The sequence below is a fragment of the Microcaecilia unicolor genome, chromosome 6, assembly GCF_901765095.1.
Source record: "Microcaecilia unicolor chromosome 6, aMicUni1.1, whole genome shotgun sequence".
In the NCBI taxonomy this organism is placed as follows: Eukaryota; Metazoa; Chordata; class Amphibia; order Gymnophiona; family Siphonopidae; genus Microcaecilia; species Microcaecilia unicolor.
Window position 1 is genome coordinate 318055591 of NC_044036.1, and position 23736 is coordinate 318079326.

The following is a 23736-nucleotide window of genomic DNA, read 5'->3' on the forward strand; positions in this document are numbered from 1 at the left end:
AGTTTTATAAATATAAAATCTACCTATATTGTAAAAGATTTTCTGCTTTTTATATGGCAATTATACCATTGGCTTGACCTTACTAGATAAACACAGGTGGTGGGTATCAGGAAGCAGTGGTTAGAGAGAACCAACCAGGGGCGTAGCCAGACAACAGATTTTGGGTGGGCCTAGGCAAGAATTGGGCGGGCACCAAGTGTTCTCCCCCCCCAACCCCCCCCCCCCCCCCCAAATTAGCTCAGCTGGTGGGGAAAACGCTTCTTTCCACCTTGGCAGCAGACATGCACTGGAAAACTGAGCATGTGCAGGTGCCGGTGTCGTGGAGAGTAGCGTTTTCGTTACCATCAGGGGAAATCTTCAGCTGGCGGAGCTTGGGATTCCCACCAGTTACCACTAAACATGTGCTACTGTTGGGTGGGCCTGAGTCATAAATGGGTGGGCCCCCCTGGCCCACCCAAGCCCACCTGTGGCTACGCCACTGGAACCAACAAAGCCAGTGTTCAACTCCACCTTCTTTTTCTTCCACTGATGCTCCTTCCTTGTGATCTTGAGCAAGTAATTTTAATTCCAAATGCCCAACACATCCACTTAGGTTATAAACTCTTTGGAGCAGGGGATTAGTATACCTGAATTACTTAAAAATGGACAAGGTCAGCTTTGCTAGTGGGAGATAGCTGGAGTGAAGCTCTTTGCCACTAGAGGGAGTGCTTCTCCCACAGGTAGAAGAAACCAACATTTTTACTGCTTTGCTCGTTGGTAGTGGTTAAAAAAAAAAAAAAAATCCATCTTCATGTCAGTTTTATGATCCAGTTCTGTCAGCATGTACTAAAGAAGCCCTATATTCCATGGTTTAACTATGGTTCCCTCCTTTCAAAAATCAACAACAAAAATCTGAAAAGGTGCAGCACAAAGAGATTAAAACCTTTTTATGAGTGAACTCTCCTGGGCTCTGAGACAGCAAGAAAAGTTTACTGAAATTCTTTAAATATTTCATTGTTTCCTCTTTGGAAGCACGGATATCACAGTGCTGGCATTTCTGGGGTCTTGACAAATCTTAGTCAAGGTGGATAGCTCACAGCTCTTGCAGTCAAGTGCTTTGGAAGAGTCTAACAGCACAGAGCAGGCACTGCCAATGGAGAAGCTCCTAGCACTACAGAGGCACTGCTGAAGGAGAAGCCCACAGCTCTTGCAGTCAAGTGCTTTGGAAAAGTCTAACAGCACAGAACAGGCACTGCTGAAGGAGAAGCCCTCAGCACTATGGAGGCACTGCTGATGGAGAAGCCCACAGCACTACGGAGGCACTGCTGAAGGAGAAGCTCCAGTTCCATTGCTGAGAAGGTTCTGAGCCTGGAGAAGTCCTCCAACACTTTGCTGACAGAGCAGATGGAAGCACTGTGGTGAACTTGGAGAAAGCATTACAGAACTGTCTTAAACCAAGCACTTAATTTCCCAGCTGCAGCAAACTGTGAGCACAACATCCTGTTCTCAGAAGTCTATGATTAAATGATTTCTGGGGCAGTTCTGCTGGTAACCTCTGATTTAACTGGAACTTCAGTATAAATTGCTTTAAGAGGTAGTCCCCTTGTTGCCTTCATTTTGGCCTCTTTTCTGTCCAGAGCATAAGATGAGAGACTTAAGAACAGCCCAACCAAGATCCCGTTAATAGCACAGGCATAGAAAATGTAATTGTACTGACCAGTGAAGTCTACCAGGAGCCCTGAAAATAGACAAACTCAAGTTAAAACAAATTCAAAACAAATTGCAGAAGTGTAACATACATTTCCTTAATAGCTAGATGAGAGCAGAAAAGACGAATGAAAATAATTCGATGCTTATTCCTTTATGATTAAACTTTACAAACAATTAACCTTGGTCATGAGCCAAGATTCTGTTTTCTTTTACCCTGAAGTCTCCTCCTCTTTAGTCAGGCCTGGCCTCCACTGGGCTTCATTCCCAACAACCCAAGTATTTTCCCCATTCCCACTGCATCTCACAGCTGCTGCAGTGAAGACCAGAGTGCATCTCCCTCCAGAAGCAGGCTTGCATGCACCCTAGAACTGGCCACAGAGTGACAGGGTTGCCAACTGGATCCAGATTCACCTGGCAGGGTTGATCCAGTCCTGGCTTTACCCCATTGCCTGCGGGGACTTGTCTTCCTTTTCTTAGGTAATGCAATGGGGGAAATCGGAGCTACAAGTCCTTGGATCAACCAGGACTGTATCAACCCTGTTAGGCAAATCTGGATCCAGTTGACAACCATACTTGGCTTGGTGACACCCTCCTCTTCTTCCCCCCATCATACAGGGGCTGTAAAACCCACACTATGACATTCTTAGCCCCAGTGGGTGAGGAGTAGAAGGCAACCATGATCCTGCTTAAAAATGTGCAACCCTGCCATGTAGCCATCACACTGATCCCAACTGGGACCAAAAGTCATTGCATTTCTACAGTTTATTTGACTCTGAAACTGAAAAATATATGATCTACTTGTAAGTACATATCTCCAGCCCTGACCCTCCACTAAGCTACAGTCAAGGGCATAGAAGGGGTGTAAGTGGTGTATATGTATCAACACAAGCTGAAACTGAACTGCTGGAAGAATTCTTTATATGTTCCCAAGAATCAGAAAAGCAACAAAGGAACAGATGCTGTAGATTGAGGAGACATGATTTGAAGCTGCAGGAAGTTAGACTCAGAAGCAACTCCAGAGAACTTTTGTCAAGGAGAGGGTGGTAGACACCTGGAATGCCTTCCCGGGCAATGAAGAAGAAAAAAGGGTGATGGAATTTAAAAAAAAAAGGGATATATATAGAGAATCCCTAAAATACAAAAGAATGGAAATCAAACATTGACCCCCTAATTCCATAAACTTGCATGTACATTTTTTATGCTTAGCATTCAAAGTTGCATGCATAAGGTATAGAATAGTGATAGTTATGTCCGTAACTTAATTTAATAATTAGCTGCTAATTGTCATTAACATATTGGCATAGTTGGGATTCTACAAATTGTGCATGCAAAATCCATAGTGTGCAACTGCAAGGCAGGGGTGTGACCTGGGCGGGACAGAGATGTGGACCTTGGTGGGGTATGGGCAGGTCAAGGGCATGCCTAGCACTTGTACGCACAGGTTATAGAACAATGCCAGTTAGACGCAAGCATTTACATTAGTTATTGAGCTAGTGTAGATGCTTTCACCTAAAGTTAGAAGCATAACGTAGGACTTGTGCTAGCATTCTAAAAACAGCAAATACACGAATAATTACTAATCTAGAATTCATGCTTAACAAGCCTCATCCTGGTGCCTAACTTCGGGTGACCTTTTGAGAATTACCCCCTGAGAGGTTTCTCTTAAACTGGTGGAGGGGATTAACATGCACAGAACAGCAGTTACAACCTTAAGCAAAAGCATGGGAGCGTAACGTGCACGGGCAGACTAGAAGATCCACTTAGGTCTTTAACTGCTCTCATGTTACTATGTACATCTTTGTTATGCACGGTACTAATTGCATTTTCCAAGTAATCAACAATAGAGTGCTCATATTTCTTATCATCTGGGTTATCTCTGTTCAAATACATAGTTTGTTTGCATATATTTCTCCACTCAACGTGTAATTAAACTCTGGAATTCATTGCCAGAGAATGTGGTAGAGGCGGTTAGCTTAGCGGGGTTTAAAAAGGGTCTGGATGGCTTCCTAAAGGAAAAGTCCATAGACCATTATTAAAATGGACTTGGGGAAAATCCACTGCTTATTTCTGGGCTAAGCAGCATAAAATGTTTTGTACTTTTTTTGGGACCTTGCCAGGTATTTGTTACCTGGATTGGCCACTGTTGGAAACAGGATGCTGGGCTTGATGGACCTTTGGTCTGTCCCAGTATGGTAATACTTATGTACTCTCCCTCTATATCAACCTCAGCACCAGGATCTGCCTCATGTCCCATTCCCTATCTACAGAACCTGCACCTGCCTTGTGTCTCACTCCCCATCTATATCACTCTGAGCACCAGCACCTGCCTCATGTTCCACTCTGCAGCTTTATCGCTCTGATGAGCAGCAGTTGGCGTTCACAATCTCTCCTTATATATTTTTTTAATGCTGTTTGTACCGGTTTCACCTTTTCCTCAATGCTATATTTAGATAGGTGGAAATGGAGTGGAGGAGTGGCCTAATGGTTAGAGTATCAGCCTGTGAAGGAGAAAAGGCTGGTTCAAATACTACTGCAGTAACTGGTTATTAATTAATTTTATTTTATTTGGAGATTTGATATACTGCCATTCAAGAAGGCATCATGGTGGTGAACAAATATGTATAATTTAATCAAGACACATAGTAAATTAAGAACAAGCAGTCTCAGTGGCCAACATAGCCAGATAGGGTAAGGACTAGCGCAACAAATAAAAATCCATTACACAATAGTTGTGGCAGGAAACAATAAAAGAAAATGATAAAAGAGGAAAACTGTCAACAGTCAAATTAAATGTCGTGGAGGGGCATAATCAAACGCGAACGCCCATCTCCATGGGCATCTATGTCCGAGAACGGGTACGTGAAAGGGCGGGACAGACCGTATTTTCGAAAAAAAATGGCCCGCCCATCTTTTTTTTTTCAATAATACAGTTTGTGCCCGGCAAATGCATCGGAGTTGTGCGGATTTGAGCTGGGCGGTTTCGTTTTTCAGCGATAATGGAAACTGAAGGCGCCCAGCTCAAAAACGAACAAATCCAAGGCATTTGGTCATGGGAGGGGCCAGGATTCATAGTGCACTGGTCCCCCTCACATGCCAGGACACCAACCGGGCACCCTAGGGGGCACTTGAAACAATTAAAAAAAAAAAGTCAAATACCTCCCAAGTCCATAGCTCCCTTCCTTTGGGTGCTGAGCCCCTCAAATCCCCCCCAAAACCCACTGCCCACAACTCTGCACCATTACCATAGCCCTTATGGCTGAAGGGGAGCACCTACATGTGGGTACAGTGGGTTTTGGAGGCAGTTGGGAAGGCTTCCATTTACCACCACAAGTGTAATAGGTAGGGGGGATTGGCCTGGGTCTGCCTACCTGAAGTCCACTGCACCCACTAACAACTGCTCCAGGGACCTGCATACTGCTGTGATGGAGCTGGGTATGGCATTTGAGGCTGGCATACAGGCTGGAAAACAAAGTTGTTAAAGTTTTTTTTTTTTTTTTTTGGTGGGAGGGGGTTAGGGAACACTGGGGGAGTCAGGGGTGTTCATCCCCGATTCCCTCCGGTTCGTGAAAAAAAGGGTCCAAAAAAAGTGACCTAAATTTGCGCTAAAAACGCCTTTCTTTTTTTGATTATCGGCCGAAGGCGCCCATCTCTCCTTGGCCGATAAACACCCCCCAGTCCCACCTTCACCACGCCTCCAACACGCCCCGATCAACTTTGTTCGTTCCCACGGTGGAGTGCAGTTGAAGACGCCCAAAATCGGCTTTCGATTATACCGATTTGGGTGCCTTTGCGAGATGGGCGCCTATCTCCCGATTTGGGTCAAAATCTGGGCGCCCATCACTTTCGAAAATAAGGCTGTTAGTCTCCCCCTGGAGATGACTAAAAGTCAACCTAACCATTGAGTGAAATCCAGAAAGGTGCAATGAAAAACCCAAGTTTTTAGAGTAGCTTTAAATTTCTTGAGTGATGGTTCATTCCCAATACCAGCTGGGAGCTGATTCCAAATGCTGAATCCCCTGAGTAGGCGAGTGTCAGTTTTTGAAGGAAAGGGATAGCAATAGATTTGCAGTTGAGGAACACAAAGAGTGTGTCAGTCGATATGGAATCAACAAAATGAAAGAGGGAAGAAAACTGGTGTAGAAAACCTTGTGAGCAATAAGCAGGAATTTAAAATGGATTCTGCTTTGAATATGTAATCAATGTTGTTCAAAAAGAAGAGGTGACACATGATTGAATTTCTACACATTATAGATGAGCTTAACAGTAGTGTTTTGTATGAGTTATAGATGCCTCAATGAGTAAAGTGGTACATCTACCAGCAATGCATTGCAGTAGTTCAGATGGTTGAGAATGAAGACATGAATCAAGGTTTTCAAAGCTGGAGGATCCAAGAATGGTTTTAAGAACTTTATCTTTTAAGCCACATATCTCTCGGATGGTGCAGATGTCGTTTGTGTTGCTACGGAAGATAAAGAATTACTTATCAACACTCCAAAAGACAGGAGCTGATCCTGGATGGGAATCACCGCATTGTTTAATGAAACATGTGGCAAAGTTGAAGAATAAGAATGCGAAAACCAAAGGCCTTTGGTTTTATCAATGTTAAGCAAAAGCTTACGATCATTTAACAAAGTAACAATATTAGATAGCTTATGTTCAAGATCTGTTCAAAAACCACTACACCACTCTTAGAAGCCACCAGAAGCTGTTTGTCATCAACATATAAATAAACACAAACCCCCAACTCCTATAAACGTTCTAGGCATATATTCTATAATGTGATGCAAGTAAATTCTAATGCACGCAGCTGAACAAGGGGCTTGGAACGGGCGGGTTGTGGACGTTTCAAAAAACTATGTACACTATTATAGAATACACTCAATCTGTGCCTAAGTTAGGCGTAGGTATTTAGGCCTGGTTTAAGTGGCCTGAACGGTCACTAAGCATATTCTATAAACTACGCCTAACTTTAGGTGTAGTTTATAGAATCGCTCTAAGTGCGTGGTTTTTCAGTGCCGATTGTTAAGGCACCATTTATAGAATTTGGCCCAAGGCCCTAGTGTTTGAATAAAGGCTACAAGTGGGGCAATAAAGATGTTAAAAAGGGGAGGAGATAGAATGGACCCTTGTGGGACTCTGCAAGACGGGGGTATTATTTGGAAAAAGAAGAATCAAGGGCTACTTCAAATGAGTGATTTAAAAAGTAAGAACAGAACTAATTTAAAACCACCTCCTTAATTCCAGCGTCTCTCAATTGGGCTATTAGCAGATCATAACTGATTAGCTCAAAAGCTGAAGTAAGGTCCAACTATGTCAACATTATCTCTTGTTCATTGTCCAAATAGGTAAGGATATCATTAATTATGGAAACTAAAGCAGTTTTGCTACTGTGTCCTTCATGAAAACTAGACTGATAAAGGTGAAAAGTTCTTCCTTTTCAAACCGTTGAAGTATGTTAGACACGTGACCACGTTTGTTATACATGGTGCATTTGGATGTATTGCATACCTGTATCTGCATAAAACGTTTGGCTCTGTGATTCATAGTGACTAGATTCTGATGTTATTGGGTCATGTCTTGGGCTATGACAAGTTTTGTTTTGGTAATAATATTGTCTACTAATACCACAATAATTACTGTTGTCAAACACAAGTTAGCTAAACCTGTTGGTGAATGACGCATCGCTTGACCTGAGAGTCTTATAAAACCCAATAGACAGAATTCCATGGGACTGTCTGCATATATTTTGTCTGTCTTGTATTGTAGGTTTCCAAATCTGTTGGAACCCTAATGTAGGCTATCTTGGCCCTGTATGAGGCTCTGTAAGTACCCAGTGGTTAGGTCAAGTGTATCGCAAACTTCAACAATGAAATCCTAAGAACAGTTCTACGCAGTACAAAAAAGTGACAACCTTTGTGGACACGTTGAGGATACAGATGACCAGCTTTGGCAGCGTGTGGAGTTGTGGCCAAGTGGTTAGAGCACCAGTCATGACATCACAAGGTGCCCAGTTCAAATCCCATTGCTGCTCATTGTAATCTTGGGCAAGTCACTTACCCCTCCATTGCCTCAGGTACAAACTTAGATTGTGAGCCCTCCAGGGCCAGGGAAACACCCAGTGTACCTGAATATAACTTACCTTGAGCTACTACTGACAAAAGTGTGAGTGAAATAAAAGAAGAAGAAAATATACAGCCCCATTTTAGACAGGTCATAGAAGTTAGAATTGAGACAAGCAGGTTACGAAGTCTCAAGTTTTACCAGTATTTTAGAACAGAATCAGCTGATGTAGAGCCTGTTCTAAAATACAGAAATGGGCATTTATGTGACAGGTGCATGCAGCATAAACACCCATTTTAGAAAAACATATATAATATTGATGGGTTGAAAGCCAAGACATAATTGGTTATGTGCCAGCACATACCCGGTTATGCTGTACCATCGCAACATAACTGGTTATGTGTGGCCCATAGCTGGCTATCTTTATGACCTTAGAAACAGTTAAGACATTTATCTTACATAAATTACAATGTCCCCATTTTACAAAGCTGGGATATGCATGTATCAGACCCAAGTGCATGGAAATAGCAAGGGGCATGGTCTGGGGAATGGCAAGTTCATAGATGTTTATTCCCCATTTCAGAAGAGGACTAAACACGTATGTCTTAAAAGATTGATGCCAGCAATTTCACCTGCTACCAAGCATGTTTAGGGTTTGGTAAACAGCTACTATGGAGCAGCACACTACTGGAGGGATTGGTGGGCTTGCTCCCTTTATCCCCCAGTGGCTTTTGTCCTCCCCCACCCCCATCCCAAATGCCATAGGGGCAAGGGAAACTGGTCACTCTGACAGCATCAGGATAATAACTGGTTTATGCACATATCAAATGCAAATGAGGCTCTTAAAACGAGGGCCATAACATTTTGTTGGTAACTGTGATACATTGAATTCTGCTGAAATTTGTAGAAGGTCAAATGTGAAACCACTATGAACAGCTTAGACCCCCCTCTCTCTCTCTCTCTATATATATATATATATACAGTGGTGGAAATAAGTATTTGATCCCTTGCTGATTTTGTAAGTTTGCCCACTGACAAAGACATGAGCAGCCCATAATTGAAGGGTAGGTTATTGGTAACAGTGAGAGATAGCACATCACAAATTAAATCCGGAAAATCACATTGTGGAAAGTATATGAATTTATTTGCATTCTGCAGAGGGAAATAAGTATTTAATCCCTCTGGCAAACAAGACCTAATACTTGGTGGCAAAACCCTTGTTGGCAAGCACAGCGGTCAGACGTCTTCTGTAGTTGATGATGAGGTTTTGCACACATGTCAGGAGGAATTTTGGTCCACTCCTCTTTGCAGATCATCTCTAAATCATTAAGAGTTCTGGGCTGTCGCTTGGCAACTCGCAGCTTCAGCTCCCTCCATAAGTTTTCAATGGGATTAAGGTCTGGTGACTGGCTAGGCCACTCCATGACCCTAATGTGCTTCTTCCTGAGCCACTCCTTTGTTGCCTTGGCTGTATGTTTTGGGTCATTGTCGTGCTGGAAGACCCAGCCACGACCCATTTTTAAGGCCCTGGCGGAGGGAAGGAGGTTGTCACTCAGAATTGTACGGTACATGGCCCCATCCATTCTCCCATTGATGCGGTGAAGTAGTCCTGTGCCCTTAGCAGAGAAACACCCCCAAAACATAACATTTCCACCTCCATGCTTGACATTGGGGACGGTGTTCTTTGGGTCATAGGCAGCATTTCTCTTCCTCCAAACACGGCGAGTTGAGTTCATGCCAAAGAGCTCAATTTTTGTCTCATCTGACCACAGCACCTTCTCCCAATCACTCTCGGCATCATCCAGGTGTTCACTGGCAAACTTCAGACGGGGCCGTCACATGTGCCTTCCGGAGCAGGGGGACCTTGCGGGCACTGCAGGATTGCAATCCGTTATGTCGTAATGTGTTACCAATGGTTTTCGTGGTGACAGTGGTCCCAGCTGCCTTGAGATCATTGACAAGTTCCCCCCTTGTAGTTGTAGGCTGATTTCTAACCTTCCTCATGATCAAGGATACCCCACGAGGTGAGATTTTGCGTGGAGCCCCAGATCTTTGTCGATTGACAGTCATTTTGTACTTCTTCCATTTTCTTACTATGGCACCAACAGTTGTCTCCTTCTCGCCCAGCGTCTTACTGATGGTTTTGTAGCCCATTCCAGCCTTGTGCAGGTGTATGATCTTGTCCCTGACATCCTTAGACAGCTCCTTGCTCTTGGCCATTTTGTAGAGGTTAGAGTCTGACTGATTCACTGAGTCTGTGGACAGGTGTCTTTCATACAGGTGACCATTGCCGACAGCTGTCTGTCATGCAGGTAACGAGTTGATTTGGAGCATCTACCTGGTCTGTAGGGGCCAGATCTCTTACTGGTTGGTGGGGGATCAAATACTTATTTCCCTCTGCAGAATGCAAATAAATTCATATACTTTCCACAATGTGATTTTCCGGATTTAATTTGTGATGTGCTATCTCTCACTGTTACCAATAACCTACCCTTCAATTATGGGCTGCTCATGTCTTTGTCAGTGGGCAAACTTACAAAATCAGCAAGGGATCAAATACTTATTTCCACCACTGTATATATATCAAGAAAAGTCTCATTTCTAAGCTTTGGACATTCAACAAGTTGCTCCTAATGGTGCCTTGTGCCACTTTAAGCCCTTTGTCTCTTTCACTCACCTGCTAGTGGAGGACCAGTGAGGATGGTGATGCTCTCCAGGATAGTGAACAGTCCAAAGGCACTAGGGAAACGCTTCATTCCCACAATATCCATCAGTACCTGGAAGATTAGTGCCCCTATGAAACTCATGGACACGCTGTACACCACACAGTAGAGAATCAACATGGAATAACTTGATGACACAGCAGAAATGAAGTTGCTTATGCCATTGACTAGCACGGCTGTACTGAACACATAGATCATTTTCTCCTTGAAGAAGCGCATCCCTGATACTACCCCAGCTATTGGGCGTATGAAGATGTTGATGAAACCAATAAGTGCCAGCAGGAAGGCAGCTTTACTTTCTTCAATATTGCTACTGGTAGCATAGGGCACCAAATAGAACAGTGGCAATACGAAACCCATTACCAACCAGGCTACGCCCACTGTGAAGACCTGAAAGCGTTTATTCTGGCAGAAAAGGTCAAAGGCCATGTACTTCTTCACAGTCATCATACAGGAAGATGTCATACTCTGGAATTGGGTCTTGTCATGGTCCACACTGGTCCCGTTGAAAAGGGACTCCTTGAGAGGCTCCTTGTGGCTGATGAGCTCATCACTATCTGGTTGCTGATCGCATTGAAGCTGCCCACAGTCCTCTGTAGGGGACTGCAGTGCTGGGTGGGCCCGGACAGGCCTCATCAGAGCTCCACAGACACAAGAGTTCAATAGCACACCTCCAAAAATAAGGAACGAGCCTCTCCAGCCCATCTCAACCAGCAGGTACTGGGAGAACAGTGGCCAGATAGCCATACCAACTGAAGCTCCAGTAGCAGCCAAAGCATTGGCGAGGGTCCTACGGCGAATGAAGTAGTAACCCAGCACGGTCACTCCAGCCTGGAATGTGAAACACAACCCAAGCCCTTTAAGAAAGAGACACAAGAGCAGGTAAAATAAAGGTGTTACTGTTTGTGAACTGCTGTTTTAATCCTATTTTAAAAATGGAAATTAAAAAAAAAAACAAAAAAAACCCAACAACCTAAACATATTTCCTAACAAAGAAGCTGAAGAGATTGAAGGTCCATTGCTATCTATGTTCACTTTTGTCTTTACTGGGCAGAGCTCTTAGTAGAGTGAGCGTATTTTGTTTGATTACAAAATTAAATCTCTTCTACTTTCTTCCTAAAAAAAAAGTGTCCTGAGTTAGTGATCTCAGTGGGAGACTAAAATGTTCTCCCTCAAGATCCATTTTTTTGAACCATACGGATCATCTAAGACCACTCTATTTGAAGATTCCACTTCTTTTGGAACCACAAGGCTCAACTAAGACTCCTGAGGCAGGCCTGTTGCCGAAACACAGTTTCTGTGTTGAGTCATTGAATAAAGTGGTATTCTGAAATTTTATCTCCCCTTTCCCTGGAGTCATTGGTCCACTTCCCACTCTCTTTGCACTGTTATATTTAAGTGGGAGTCAGCGTTCATCCACTTAGGTGGATTACTCCCTCACTATCAAAACCTTCCTGGCAAGAATTTTCAAAAGTTAATGTCTCCTCCCAATAAAGCATTTTTTAATGGCCTGTAATAGCAACAGCATGAATCCCCCTTCATTTCCCCTAGGGCAGTGATGGCGAACCTATGGCACGCGTGCCAGAGAGGGCACGCAGAGTCCTCTCTGTTGGCACGTGCACCGTCGCCTCAGCCAGAGTCGTATTGCTGCTATGAACTGCTGGCGCGATCGCGCTAGCAGTTCAAAGTTGTGTTGGAGGAGAGACCCATCAGAAGTTCGTTCACCCACCAGAAGTTTGTTCCCTCCTCCCTTCGAGTTCCAGGCCCCCTCCCTCCGAATTTTAAAAGTCATCTATTTTACCTCATCGGGGTTAGGGTGGCAGCATGCAGGCTCGGCTCGGTGCTTAGTTCAGTTTTCCCTTCTCTCTCTCTCTCAGCTCTGGTCCCGCCCTTGCGGAAACAGGAAATGAGGGCAGGACCAGAGCTGAGAGAGAGAGAGAAGGGAAAACTGAAAACTGAACTAAGCACCGAGCCGAGCCTGCATGCTTTTTACCGCTGCTGCCGCCCTAACCCCGACGAGGTAAGATAGATGACTTTTAAAATTTGGAGGGAGGGGGGACCCTGGAACTGGGAGGGGGGGAGGTTAAATTGCCCTGTTGGCACTTTGCGATAAATAATTAGATTTTGGGTTGCTGTTTGGGCACTCGGTCTCTGAAAGGTTCGCCATCACTGCCTTAGGGGTAAGGACAGCAGCTGCCCAGTAACATCTTCAGCATCCTGTTCTTTACCCTGGCACATGGACTAAACAACAAAAAGCCATCACTGGAGGGGCTGGACACTACCATTACTCTCTATGTTGACTGTAGCTTCTCCTGTGCCGCTCTCCCCCCCTCCAGCTAATGGGATGCGCAATAAACTGTAACAAAAATATCAAACTACATATTCATTTGCAAAATAAATTTCTGTAAATGTCAGTCCAGGTAGCACTTACCTGCGATAAAGCCTCCAGTCACGTAGAGTTGCCCAATGGATTGGGAAAAGGAGCTGGCAAGCATCCCCACTCCACTGAGGAGGCCTCCCAAAATGACCGTGAAGCGACAGCCATAACGCTCCACCAAGATGCTGCAGAAGGGCCCTGCAACACAGCAAAGCGGAATACTTAGATTAAACTGTTTTCAGCCTTCTCACCTGCTAGGATCCTGTTTTCCTTTATAGAATACTAGTAAAAAAGGCCCGTTTCTGAAACGAATGAAACGGGCGCTAGCAAGGTTTTCCTGGGAGTGTGTATGTTTGAGAGAGAGAGCCAGAGTGAATGTACGGGTATGTGACAGAGTGAGACTGTCTGTGTGACAGTGTGTGTGTGAGAATGAGAGTGTGTGGCAGGGCCCCCTCCCCTGTTCCTAATGCCCCTCACCCCGTTCCCTTCCCTCCTTTGGGTTCCTTAAGGCTTTCAAAAGTCTATGTATCCCCGTGGCCCTAACGCCCGGTATCCGGATACCCCACCGCTTTCCTCTTCATCCCTCCCCCAAGATGTAATACTTTCACATCCTTCATTTTTTTAAAAAAGTGTCCTATCTACCCTGTGTACAAATGCCTGGAATTCAGATTGTGTTCCTCTCGTAAATTTTCATTTCTTTCATTCATTCAGAACTTGCCCCCCCCCCTGAACACTTTTGGTTCCTTCAGTCTTTTAAAACTGTCCTAAGTACCCTGTGTGCTAATGGCCAGCATTGAGATTGTTTTCCTGTCCCAAATTTGCATGTCTTTCAGTCATTCACAACTCCCCCCCCTCCCCTTCTCCAGTTTAACACTTTCATTTCCTTCAGTCTTTTAAAACTCTCCTATCTACCCTGTGTCCTAATGGGCAGCATTCAGATTGTTTGTTTTCCTTTCCCAAATGTTCATGTCTTTCAGTCGTTCAGAACTCCCCCCCTCCCCCCATTTAACACTTTCGGTTCCTTCAGTCTTTTAAAACTCTCCTATCAACTCTGTGTCCTAATGGCCAGCACTCAGATTGTTTTGCTTTGCCAAATTGTCTGTCACTGACGTCACTGACGTCAGTGCGTGCCTGCCTAGCAGACCACTTCCGGCAGGCACGGTCCCAGGCACATCCTGTTGGAGGTGAGAATTATTATATAGGACTAGGTAACGATACATGTCTGTAAGTTAGGTGCAAAGTCACAAAAGAGAGGGTAACAGAAACACCGAAGGCGTTTTAAAGTTTGCCTGATTGCTTGATTGAGCTCATATGTTTATATCTATAGGATCTCTTTGACCCCTGAGGCAGGCATTTGTACGCCGAAACACAGCCCATGTCGGGTCATCTTTTGGAATAAAGGATTACATTTTTCTCTTTCCTGAAGGCCCAGTGTTTGTTTTTTGTGTGTTTCTGTAAGGTAGGTGCAAGCATGTACAGCAGCCATGCAGCTGGTGTAAGTGTGTACACATACGTTCTGGACATAAGCGTGCAACTTATGGTATATTCTATAAGTTATGTTTTAGGTTTATTAAAACTTTGATAATACCGCTCAAGAGCGGTTTACATAAAATTATAAAATATTTAAAAATCTAGCAGAGAGCAAAGATCGTGAGAGAGAAAAAAAGAAAATAAAAGGAAGAAAAAAGAGAAACTCCATTTACTATAGGTCAGGAAAGAACAGCATTACAGAAAAAAAATTAGATAGCGTCCAGTCATACGAGATCTCACAGAACAACATAGTTGCTTAAGCATCTTTAATATGCTCAAAACATGGCAGCCCGACTTATATTTGGAAAAACATGATTTGAAAGCGCAAAATCCCTCCACGAAAAGCTACACTGGCTCCCTTTCAAAGAACGCATCGCTTTCAAAATCTGCACCCTAGTCCATAAAATAATCTTCGGCGACGTCCCAAGTGACATGATAGACCTCATAGACCTACCAACCAGAAACACATCCGAATCATCACGTACATATCTAAATCTCCACTACCCAAGCTGCAAAGGACTTAAATACAAATCAACTTACGCATCCAGTTTCTCCTATATAAGCACACAACTGTGGAACGCATTACCGAAAGTCGTGAAAACATCATATGGTCATCTAAACTTACGGAAATCACTAAAATCTAACTTGTTCCAAAAGGCATAGCCCACTGATCCAACTTAAATGCTCACACTCTGCAACACATCAAAACCAAAGTACGTAATGGTCATCACACAACCCTTCCGCCTTATGATACCCTAATGAGACTGTTCCATGAGAACCTACCTTACCACAACTTCATTTTGTATTTGTGCACACCGGAGACTGCGAACGCCTCTCCAGTACTATGTAAGCCACACTGAGCCTGTAAATAGGTGGGAAAATGTGGGATACAAATGCAACAAATAAATAAATAAATAAGGAAGGTTTTAAGAGCGGAATGAAAAGCTATGGGAAGTTATGGATCTGAGTGGGAGAGGTAAAGCATTCCAGAGTGGGACTTACAGTACTAAAGACTTTGGAACTAACAGTGTCATAAGGTATTTGTTGAAAGGAGGGAACATATAGGGAATTACATTGGGAAGAGTGTAAGATCCTAGATGGGATATAGGGGATGAGATTTTGAGAGAGATAGAGTGGCACGCCTACCCACGCTCCAGCCAGACTTTGTCTATGTGTACGCCTACCTGTAAAATACATCCTGTGTAAGATACATGTGCATTTGTAGAATAGTGTTTAGGCAGAATTTTGCTGTTTACAACATATGTGCACACATACACATGTATTTTAATGAATTATGTGAATAATTGGTATGAAATTGTTAGCATGGACTTTAGAGCACTGCCTTGTTTATGGGAGATGCAGTAGACTCTTGACAAAGCTAAACCATCCAGCAGCTCCAAATGAAAATAGTGTCTGTATTTACCCTTCTGTAGTTCAAAGTGGTTGGGCCCTTGCTCACCTCATTTCGGGTTCAGTATTTTTATGCCAGTGACTCAGCACAACATGAAAGCAAAAGGACTGCATAGACAAAGTCCTATGATATGATTGTTATTCAGTTGTATCTTGCTTCCCTTATGCCTTATGTTTAAAATCCCTCCTTTTTCCTAGGTTCCCTTTCTCATGCCAGATTTTAAGGACAAGGTCAAAGCAAACAAAGGCCTAATGGAGAAAATATGAACTCAGCAAGGGCAGAGAGCCAAGAAAGGAAGGGAGAGACTGATTGCGAAATCCAAGCACCAAGACTGGTTTCTACCAATAATGCTGTTATTAACTATTTGACCTTCAGCTTAAAGAAAGGATAAAAGGATAGAACGGGAAATATTTTAATGCCTTTGAATTGCTCTATGGACTATTTCGTACAGTTCTGATCACCGTATCTCAAAAAAGGAGATAGTGAAATTAGAAAAGGTTCAGGAAAGGGGGACCACAATTACAAAGGGGATGCGATGACCTTCCCTATGAGGAACGGCTAATGAGGCTAGGGCTCTTCAGCTTGAAGAAGAGACAGCTGAGTGGAGATGGAGCTCTATAATGAGGGGGGGATGCACTAAAGTCCTCGGTAGAGCCGTTCCATACCGAATTCCATAACGAATTGGTACGGAACGGCTATGCATGAAGGAAAGGGAATGCAAATGAGCTGCTCGTTGCAGCTCACTTGCATTCTCTAACCCTTCGTAAAACCGTCGGAAAATCGACCCATAGAGCTGGCTGCTCTGCGCATGCCAAGGACGTCAGAAAAAACCAAACAAACACATCCTTTATGGACGTCCTTGCCCCCCCTGCCCAAGGTCGCCGCTGCTCCCCGCTCCCCCCTGCATTAACATCATAACTTTAGGCAGCCCCGGCCCCCCTCCCTTCCTCTCTTCCTCTCTTTCTCCTCCTTTCTTTGAAACAACAGCTCCCGCCATCCTACGCCTCCGTGCCCTGCCCCCGCCACCCCCCCTGAGGTCGTTGGCACCGCTCCCCTCTCCACTGGGCCCCCCTCCGTCTGATACCGGGCCCTCACAGCGCCTCTCACCTCTGTGTGAAGGCGCTGCACGGGCAAGAACAGCTGATCACCTCTTCGGGCGTCCCTCCTTTCCTCCTGGGCCCGCCCTCGTCTGACGTAAGGAAAGGAGGGACGTCCGAAGAGGCGATCAGCTGTTCTTGCCCGTGCAGCGCCTTCACACAGAGGTGAAAGGCGCTGTGAGGGCCCGGTATCAGACGGAGGGGGGCCCAGTGGAGGGAGGGGAGTGGCAGTGACGACCTCAGGGGGGGCGGCAGGGGCGGGGCACGGGAGTGGAGGATGGCGGGAGCTGTCATTTCAAAGAAAGGAGGAGAAAGAGAGGAAGAGAGGAAGGAAGGGGGGCTGGGGCTGCCTAAAGTTTTGATTTTAATGCAGGGGGGAGCGGGGAGCAGCGGCGACCTTGGGCAGGGGGGGCAAGGCCGTCAATAAAGGACGCTCCTGATGAGCGTTTTTGCCCCTCCCGATTTTTTTTTTTTTTTTTTACATTTAAGTTTTGGAAGCCGGGCAGCCGCAACGAGAGGTACAGACCTCTCGTTAGCTTTCCCGGAGCTTTTCAGAGTTAGGGCAAGCGGAAAACCTTAGTGCATCTCATTTCAATAGGGTTTGAACACAATTTGCTCATCTGCATTCCGTTTTTGTTCGCTGCTACCGTCGTCGGAAATTGGGCTTTAGTGCATGCCAGGGTAATCTACTTGTTCGTTAAAGGCTCGTTTAGTTTAGTGCATCTTGCCCTGAGTGGAGTAGAATGGGTACACATGAATCACTCGTTTACTCTTTCCAAAAATACAAGACGAGGGGGTCATGCAATGAAGCTACTAAGTAGTACATTGAAAACAAATCAGTAAAGGCTGGTGCTAGGGTTTCTAGTGCCCCTGGCACCCCCCCCCCCCCCCCCATTCAGCATCTCTTCTTTATCCCTCCTCTCAACCCCTCCCTTTTTAGCACTCCTCTCTGCCCTCCCCAGGGGCAGCAGAATGCCTTTTTGTCTGGGGGGGGGGGGGGGAGCCAAGCTCTGCCCGAGCTCCATCTCCAATTCCCACACCGATTTACATTTATAAAATCACAGACCCCCTAATTCCATAACAGGGTGCCTAAGGTTAGGTGCAGTTTGAGTATGGATTTTATGGTTAAATCTTCTTTATTAAATTCCAACATTAATCAAAGAAGAAATACAATCTTGAAATAGTACACAAAAGATAACAGTGATACTAGCACTTACACACATATACTGCACACTTGCATACATAAGTGCTAGACAGCAGTTATAATTTATGGGCATGAGTTGCTTAGCATGTAAGTCAAGGAGAGCAAACATGTGGGCAGAGCACGGATTGGGCTCCCAGTTACATGTGTAACTTACAGAGTACGGTAACTTATATGCTAAAATGTCATATTTAGGCACAAACCATTCTGCCTGTCATAGACCTGACATAACCGTGTCTACATTTAGGCGTATCAAAGCCAACTTATGCTGGTATTCTATAATGACATCTTGGCGCACAGACGCTGTTATATAGAATGAATGCTCAGTGAGCCTAGGTTGTGGCACCCAGTTATAGAATTGTCCTCACAGAGTATAATTATTCAATCATGTGGGACATTCCCAAATCAATCAATAAAACTCCCAGCAACAGATACCCAACAGAAGAAGAATTATAAAAACATTCCATTCAAACACTGGTATCGCATCAGTGAGAGCAACAGAAACTCCCTCCGCTACCAGATAGTGAGAAGTAAGGCAAAACCTTACAACTAGATGCTCAATCTGCACTAACCCTACCTATGAAAAAGTCAGCACTGTAAATATTCTAGAACATCCGAAAACCTCCGGCTGGAAAAGAGAACAACGGTATACAGAATCTGACCCTAAAGCGGTTCGGATTTTCCACTGCGACGAGCTGCCAGCTCTCATTTCTGATGCCTTACAGGCGCCCCTCTGAGAAAACGGAGAATATCTGGATGAGCAGCAAGGGACAATCCGGAGACTTTCCCCCGGAAGCAGGCCAACGCTGCCACTTGAACTCGAAGGGAATTGTAGGCCAGGCCCTTTTGTAGCCTGTCCTGCAAAAAGTCCAGCAAGAGCGAGACTGTCGCTCTGGCGGCCAACCCACCCACATTTAGTCCCCAAACTCCAGTGCCCGGATGTGGCCCAGTAGTGAATATTGGGGGCTAATTTAGCCAGCGATGGTTCGTGTTTCAAAAAATCACTGACCGTCGCCAGCTGAATATCAGGGGGATGGGTGGATTTTAGGCAAATCTTTGAAGAAAAGGGTTGCTGTTGAGGGGGTGGTTTTGTTTTATCCATGATTGCTATTCTGATATTGTAAATGTTATTATTGTTTTATTATTGTTGTTTATTGGTTTGTATTTGTTTATATGTCACTATGCACTGTACAATAATGACATCTGGTAAATTAAATCAATGAATGTCTACTTCATAACAAGTCAAGTAGGTTTTACAACAATGCACTCGATCTGTTTTATCATGTCTTCATTGCGTAGTTTCCACGCTTCATCAGAGGTCACCACCTTGGCCAAAATGTCACAAACACATGATGCAAGTGGTATGCATTATGTCAGTGATGGCATATGCACCTGTCACAGTAAAAGTCCCCGAGGAGCTTCCCTAGAGTCATCTTTTGTGTAAACAGTTGGCAAAGCTTGTAAGCTGATGGGAAGAGCACCAAATGGATATTCTACTGCACCTTCAGCTTTAACACTGGGGTGCATGAGCTTTTGAAAATGATTGACGGTGCTAAACTCAACACAAATAACCCACCCTGGACACACTGAAGGTGTTTGCTTAGTATTAGGGGTGCTGAACCAACTGTTGCATACATAAAATTGGCATCTAGGCTGCTGTGGAGAGAAGAAGCACATCCTAATTAAGACTGAAAGGGCCATGGAAGGTGAAGGAAAATGTTCTCACCTACACAGCCTGGGACTGGTTTTCTTCCCTATCCAGATAGGCTTATTTCCCTGATTCTTTTATTTGACCATGTGGATTCATGTTTATACCACTTCCTCTTAGGTTCTCTCCACATTGGGCTGTAATTGGACCTGATGGAGGTCATTTCCTGCAAACATGACGTTTATTGATCCCATTTCTTTCTCATTCTTGTGGTTATTTTCAGTGGCGTACCAAGGGCGGGGCGGTGGGGGCGGTCCGCCCCAGGTGCACGCTGCTGGAGGGGTGCAGAGAGCAGCCGTGTGCCTGTCAGCTCATCTGGTTCCCTGCTCCCTCTGTCCCGGAACAGGTTACTTCCTGTTCTGGGGCAGAGGGAGCAGGGAGCCAGCGGAGCCGAGAGGACGATGGAAAAGTTTTGTTTTACCTGATAACTTTGTTTCTGTTAGTCCTATCAGACCAGTTCAGACAAATGGGTTGTGTCAGTGTACCCGCAGACGGAGACACAGGAAGTCCATATTGGACTAATTTAATGTATCTTTGACAAGCTTTTGAGAGATACACTTCCTTCATCAGTTCAGTGAAGAAATAATAAAGTTATACTGGGTTTAAACAGTGTAAACTCATCTAGATTTTAGGTTGTCGGCGTGTTAGTATAGCTCAGTGAAAGGGGTGGAAGGATAGCCTGACTCCCAAACGCTTTAGGACCAATACAAAAAGACTCAGTAGACCCAATGGCTTCCTCAATCATTATCGGATAGAGGACCAGATTCAGTAAACGGTGCCATTATGATCCGCGCTAAGATAGAGCGTCCTTTACAGAATAACATCTTGGCGCAATTCTCATACCTAACTTTGGGTGCAAGCACTTATGCCTGCCAAATGCTCATGTGAGTGCTGGCGCCCAATTAATGGCAGTTACGTGTTCTATAATATGGTGCTTAATGGCTGGGAATTCCCCTGACCTGCCAATGCCCCTCCCATGACCACATCCCCTTTTGAGTTGCGCACTATGAAATTTAGGTGCACGGTGTAGAATAGGACATAGGGCAGATCCACACGTAACTCCTAATTAATGTCAGCTAAGTGTTAACTTCAATAGTTGATTGTTATCAACTAACCGATGAATTAGTTTCTGCATGGATCTGCGATCTGCATTTAAATTTGGGCAACCTATACAGAATCTGGGAGATAGTGCCTTTAATCTGTAAAGTGACACTGCCTTGTCTTCTCTTTCTAATTGACACCTAAAACCTAGATGAATTTGTATTATTCAGGGGCAGACTGACCATAAGGGCAACCAGGCAGTGCCCGAGGGCTCAGTGGTTCCTTCCCATGTGCCCAATGTGCAACATCTTTCTCTCTCCCAAGATTGGGACACTCCCTCTCTTCCCCCTCCCATACTCCCATCCCTGAAACTCCCCCTTTCTCAGGCAGGGGCACTGGCAGCTAAACTAGCCATCTGCGGCTGACACTGGAACTTCCCTCTGCTGTGGCCTGCCCCTTTTTGATGTCACTTCCTTCTTCCCCAAGAGCGGGCCATGGCAGAGAGAAGTTCCAACATCTGTGGCAGATCATGATGGCCAATTTAGCTGCAGGACTAAAAGAAAAGGTCAGTGGCAGGGGGAGAGGGAGGCAACAGAACCGGGGGGGGGGGGGGGGGGATGGCAGTAGGACCAAGAGGGCAGCAGGATGGGGGGGGGGCAGCAAGACTGGGGGGTAGCAGCAGGACCAGGGGGGCAGCAGGATGGGAGGGGCAGGACTGGGGGAGCAGCAGGAGTGGGGGAGCCCAATGGTCCTTTCTGCCTGGGGGACCCAGACTATTGTCAGTCCGCCTCTGGTACTATTTAAACCCAGTATCATTGCATTGTTCTCCACTGGCCTCATGAAGAGAGGATAACTCTGGGGAAAACTTGTCAAAGATGCTTGTGTTAGTCCAATAAAAAGGTATGACGGTCGCTGATTCTTATTTCTACAGGTGGAGGATGGAAATCTAATGAAAAGAATTGTAAAGGAAAAAAAATGGAGAGCTGGAGGGTGACTCCTTAGTTTCTACTTACCTCCTGCATGCAACACAGCTGTCACGATAGAGGGGAACCAGGCAGTTTCGCTGTTAGTGGCCTGGAATGCATGCTGTATGTCGGAATAAAAAACTCCCACACAGGAGGGAAAACCCAGACTGAGCCCCTGAGACGTCACGACAGCCACAAGGACAACCCAAGCCCATCTTCCTTCCGGAACTTCCGACTTGCCTCTCTCTTTTAGAGTCATGGTTTCCTCAGTCCACTTCCTGTTGGGCAAAGGAGTGGAGGAAGAGTTAAATCAGTCAAAGTGAAAAGCAGGAACTGGAAGCCAGGGCCATTCATCTATTCCTCTTGCCAGAAAGAAAAGTTGGTGCTAACGACCCACAAGCATGGACGAAGGGCACTTCCCAGCTCTCCCCGGTGGTAGGCTCAGGCTGGCTGCTGCACTCCCTTGGCACAGAGAGTCCTAATGACTTGACAAAATAGTTGCAGCCGCTCTTTGTCCCTGCCCCTGCAAGCCAACCTTTTATCTCACCAGGGTGGAGATATGACATATTAAATATACAAAGCCACTTTATCTAGCACCCAGCGTAGCACCTCCTCCTTACCATACACCTGCCCTCCCCTTTCACCTGCTTCCAACCTGTGAAGCATCTGGATCCAGGCAGTGAACTCTTGCTGCTCTGATCTTTGCCTTAAAGAGGGAACAAGCGCTGGCCAAGTGCAGTAATACAGGTTTAGGCGGGCCCCTCTTTATAATAAGGCCCACGGTAACACTGGCCTTATCCTCTACATGAGATCTTGCACAATACAAGTCACAGAACTCAACACCTGTTATAGTATGTTTCAACATTTTTTATTGAGAAATTTGCAATTCCAATATACTTTCCATTTAACCTTATAACATATACATTTCTGTCAAACTTCAGCCCCACTCAACGGTATATTTTCCACATTTTCTCCCTCCCTCCCTCCCGACCCATCCCCTCCTTTAATTCCGACGTGATGGTGTTACATTTTTTGTTAAAGAGTTATATAATAAAGATATAGCATCGCCCAGTACCTCATGTTTCATAATGTGTCTAAATATGCTAACCACATTTCCATTACTCTCTTCTCCATCTTTAACCAATATTTATATCTCAGCACCTGTTATAGTAAAAACTGCTTTAAACTCATCAGACATCTGCAGTGGAATAGCAACATTCCATGTAGAATCTCCAATAGTAGCAACATTCCATGTAGAATCTCCAATAGTATCTATTTTATTTTTGTTACATTTGTACCCTGCGCTTTCCCACTCATGGCAGCTCCTTGTGACTCTGGGCAAGTCACTTAACCCTCCATTGCCCCATGTAAGCCGCATTGAGCCTGCCATGAGTGGGAAAGCGCAGGGTACAAATGTAACAAAAATAAAATAGATACTACTGGAGATTCTACATGGAATGTTGCTACTATTGGAGATTCTACATGGAATGTTGCTATTCCACTAGCAACATTCCATGTAGAAGGCTGCGCAGGCTTCTGCTTCTGTGAGTCTGACGTCCTGCACTTACGTGCAGGACGTCAGACTCGCAGAAGCCTATGCGGCCACATTGGTGATCTGCAAGGGCTGACTTCTACATGGAATGTTGCTAGTGGAATAGCAACATTCCATGTAGAATCTCAAATAGTAGCAACAGTGGAGGAGTGGCCTAGTGGTTAGGGTGGTGGACTTTGGTCCTGAGGAACTGAGTTCAATTCCCACTTCAGGCACAGGCAGCTCCTTGTGACTCTGGGCAAGTCACTTAACTCTCCATTGCCCCATGTAAGCTGCATTGAGCCTGCCATGAATGGGAAAGCGCGGGGTACAAATGTAACAAAAATAAATAAAGTGAAGGCAATTGTGGAACTGGCCTTACAAGGTGGGCAGCCAGCTGGTC

The 23736-nt window shown here is 45.0% G+C and overlaps 1 protein-coding gene across 2 annotated transcripts in view; it reads right to left on the bottom strand.

Annotated features, from left to right (window-relative positions):
- Nucleotides 1-396: 396 nt before the first annotated feature.
- SLC16A5 (solute carrier family 16 member 5) overlaps nt 397-23736 on the bottom strand; it is a 39544-nt gene continuing 16204 nt past the window's right edge. For both annotated transcript variants that reach the window (XM_030208310.1, XM_030208311.1), the window contains 4 exons: nt 21851-22080; nt 12904-13047; nt 10427-11329; nt 397-1717 (listed from right to left, as the gene is read on the bottom strand). In XM_030208310.1, the coding sequence (XP_030064170.1) occupies nt 1500-1717; nt 10427-11329; nt 12904-13047; nt 21851-22061 (1476 nt within the window). In that variant the 5' untranslated portion in view covers nt 22062-22080 and the 3' untranslated portion in view covers nt 397-1499. The remainder of the gene's footprint in view (nt 1718-10426; nt 11330-12903; nt 13048-21850; nt 22081-23736) is intronic.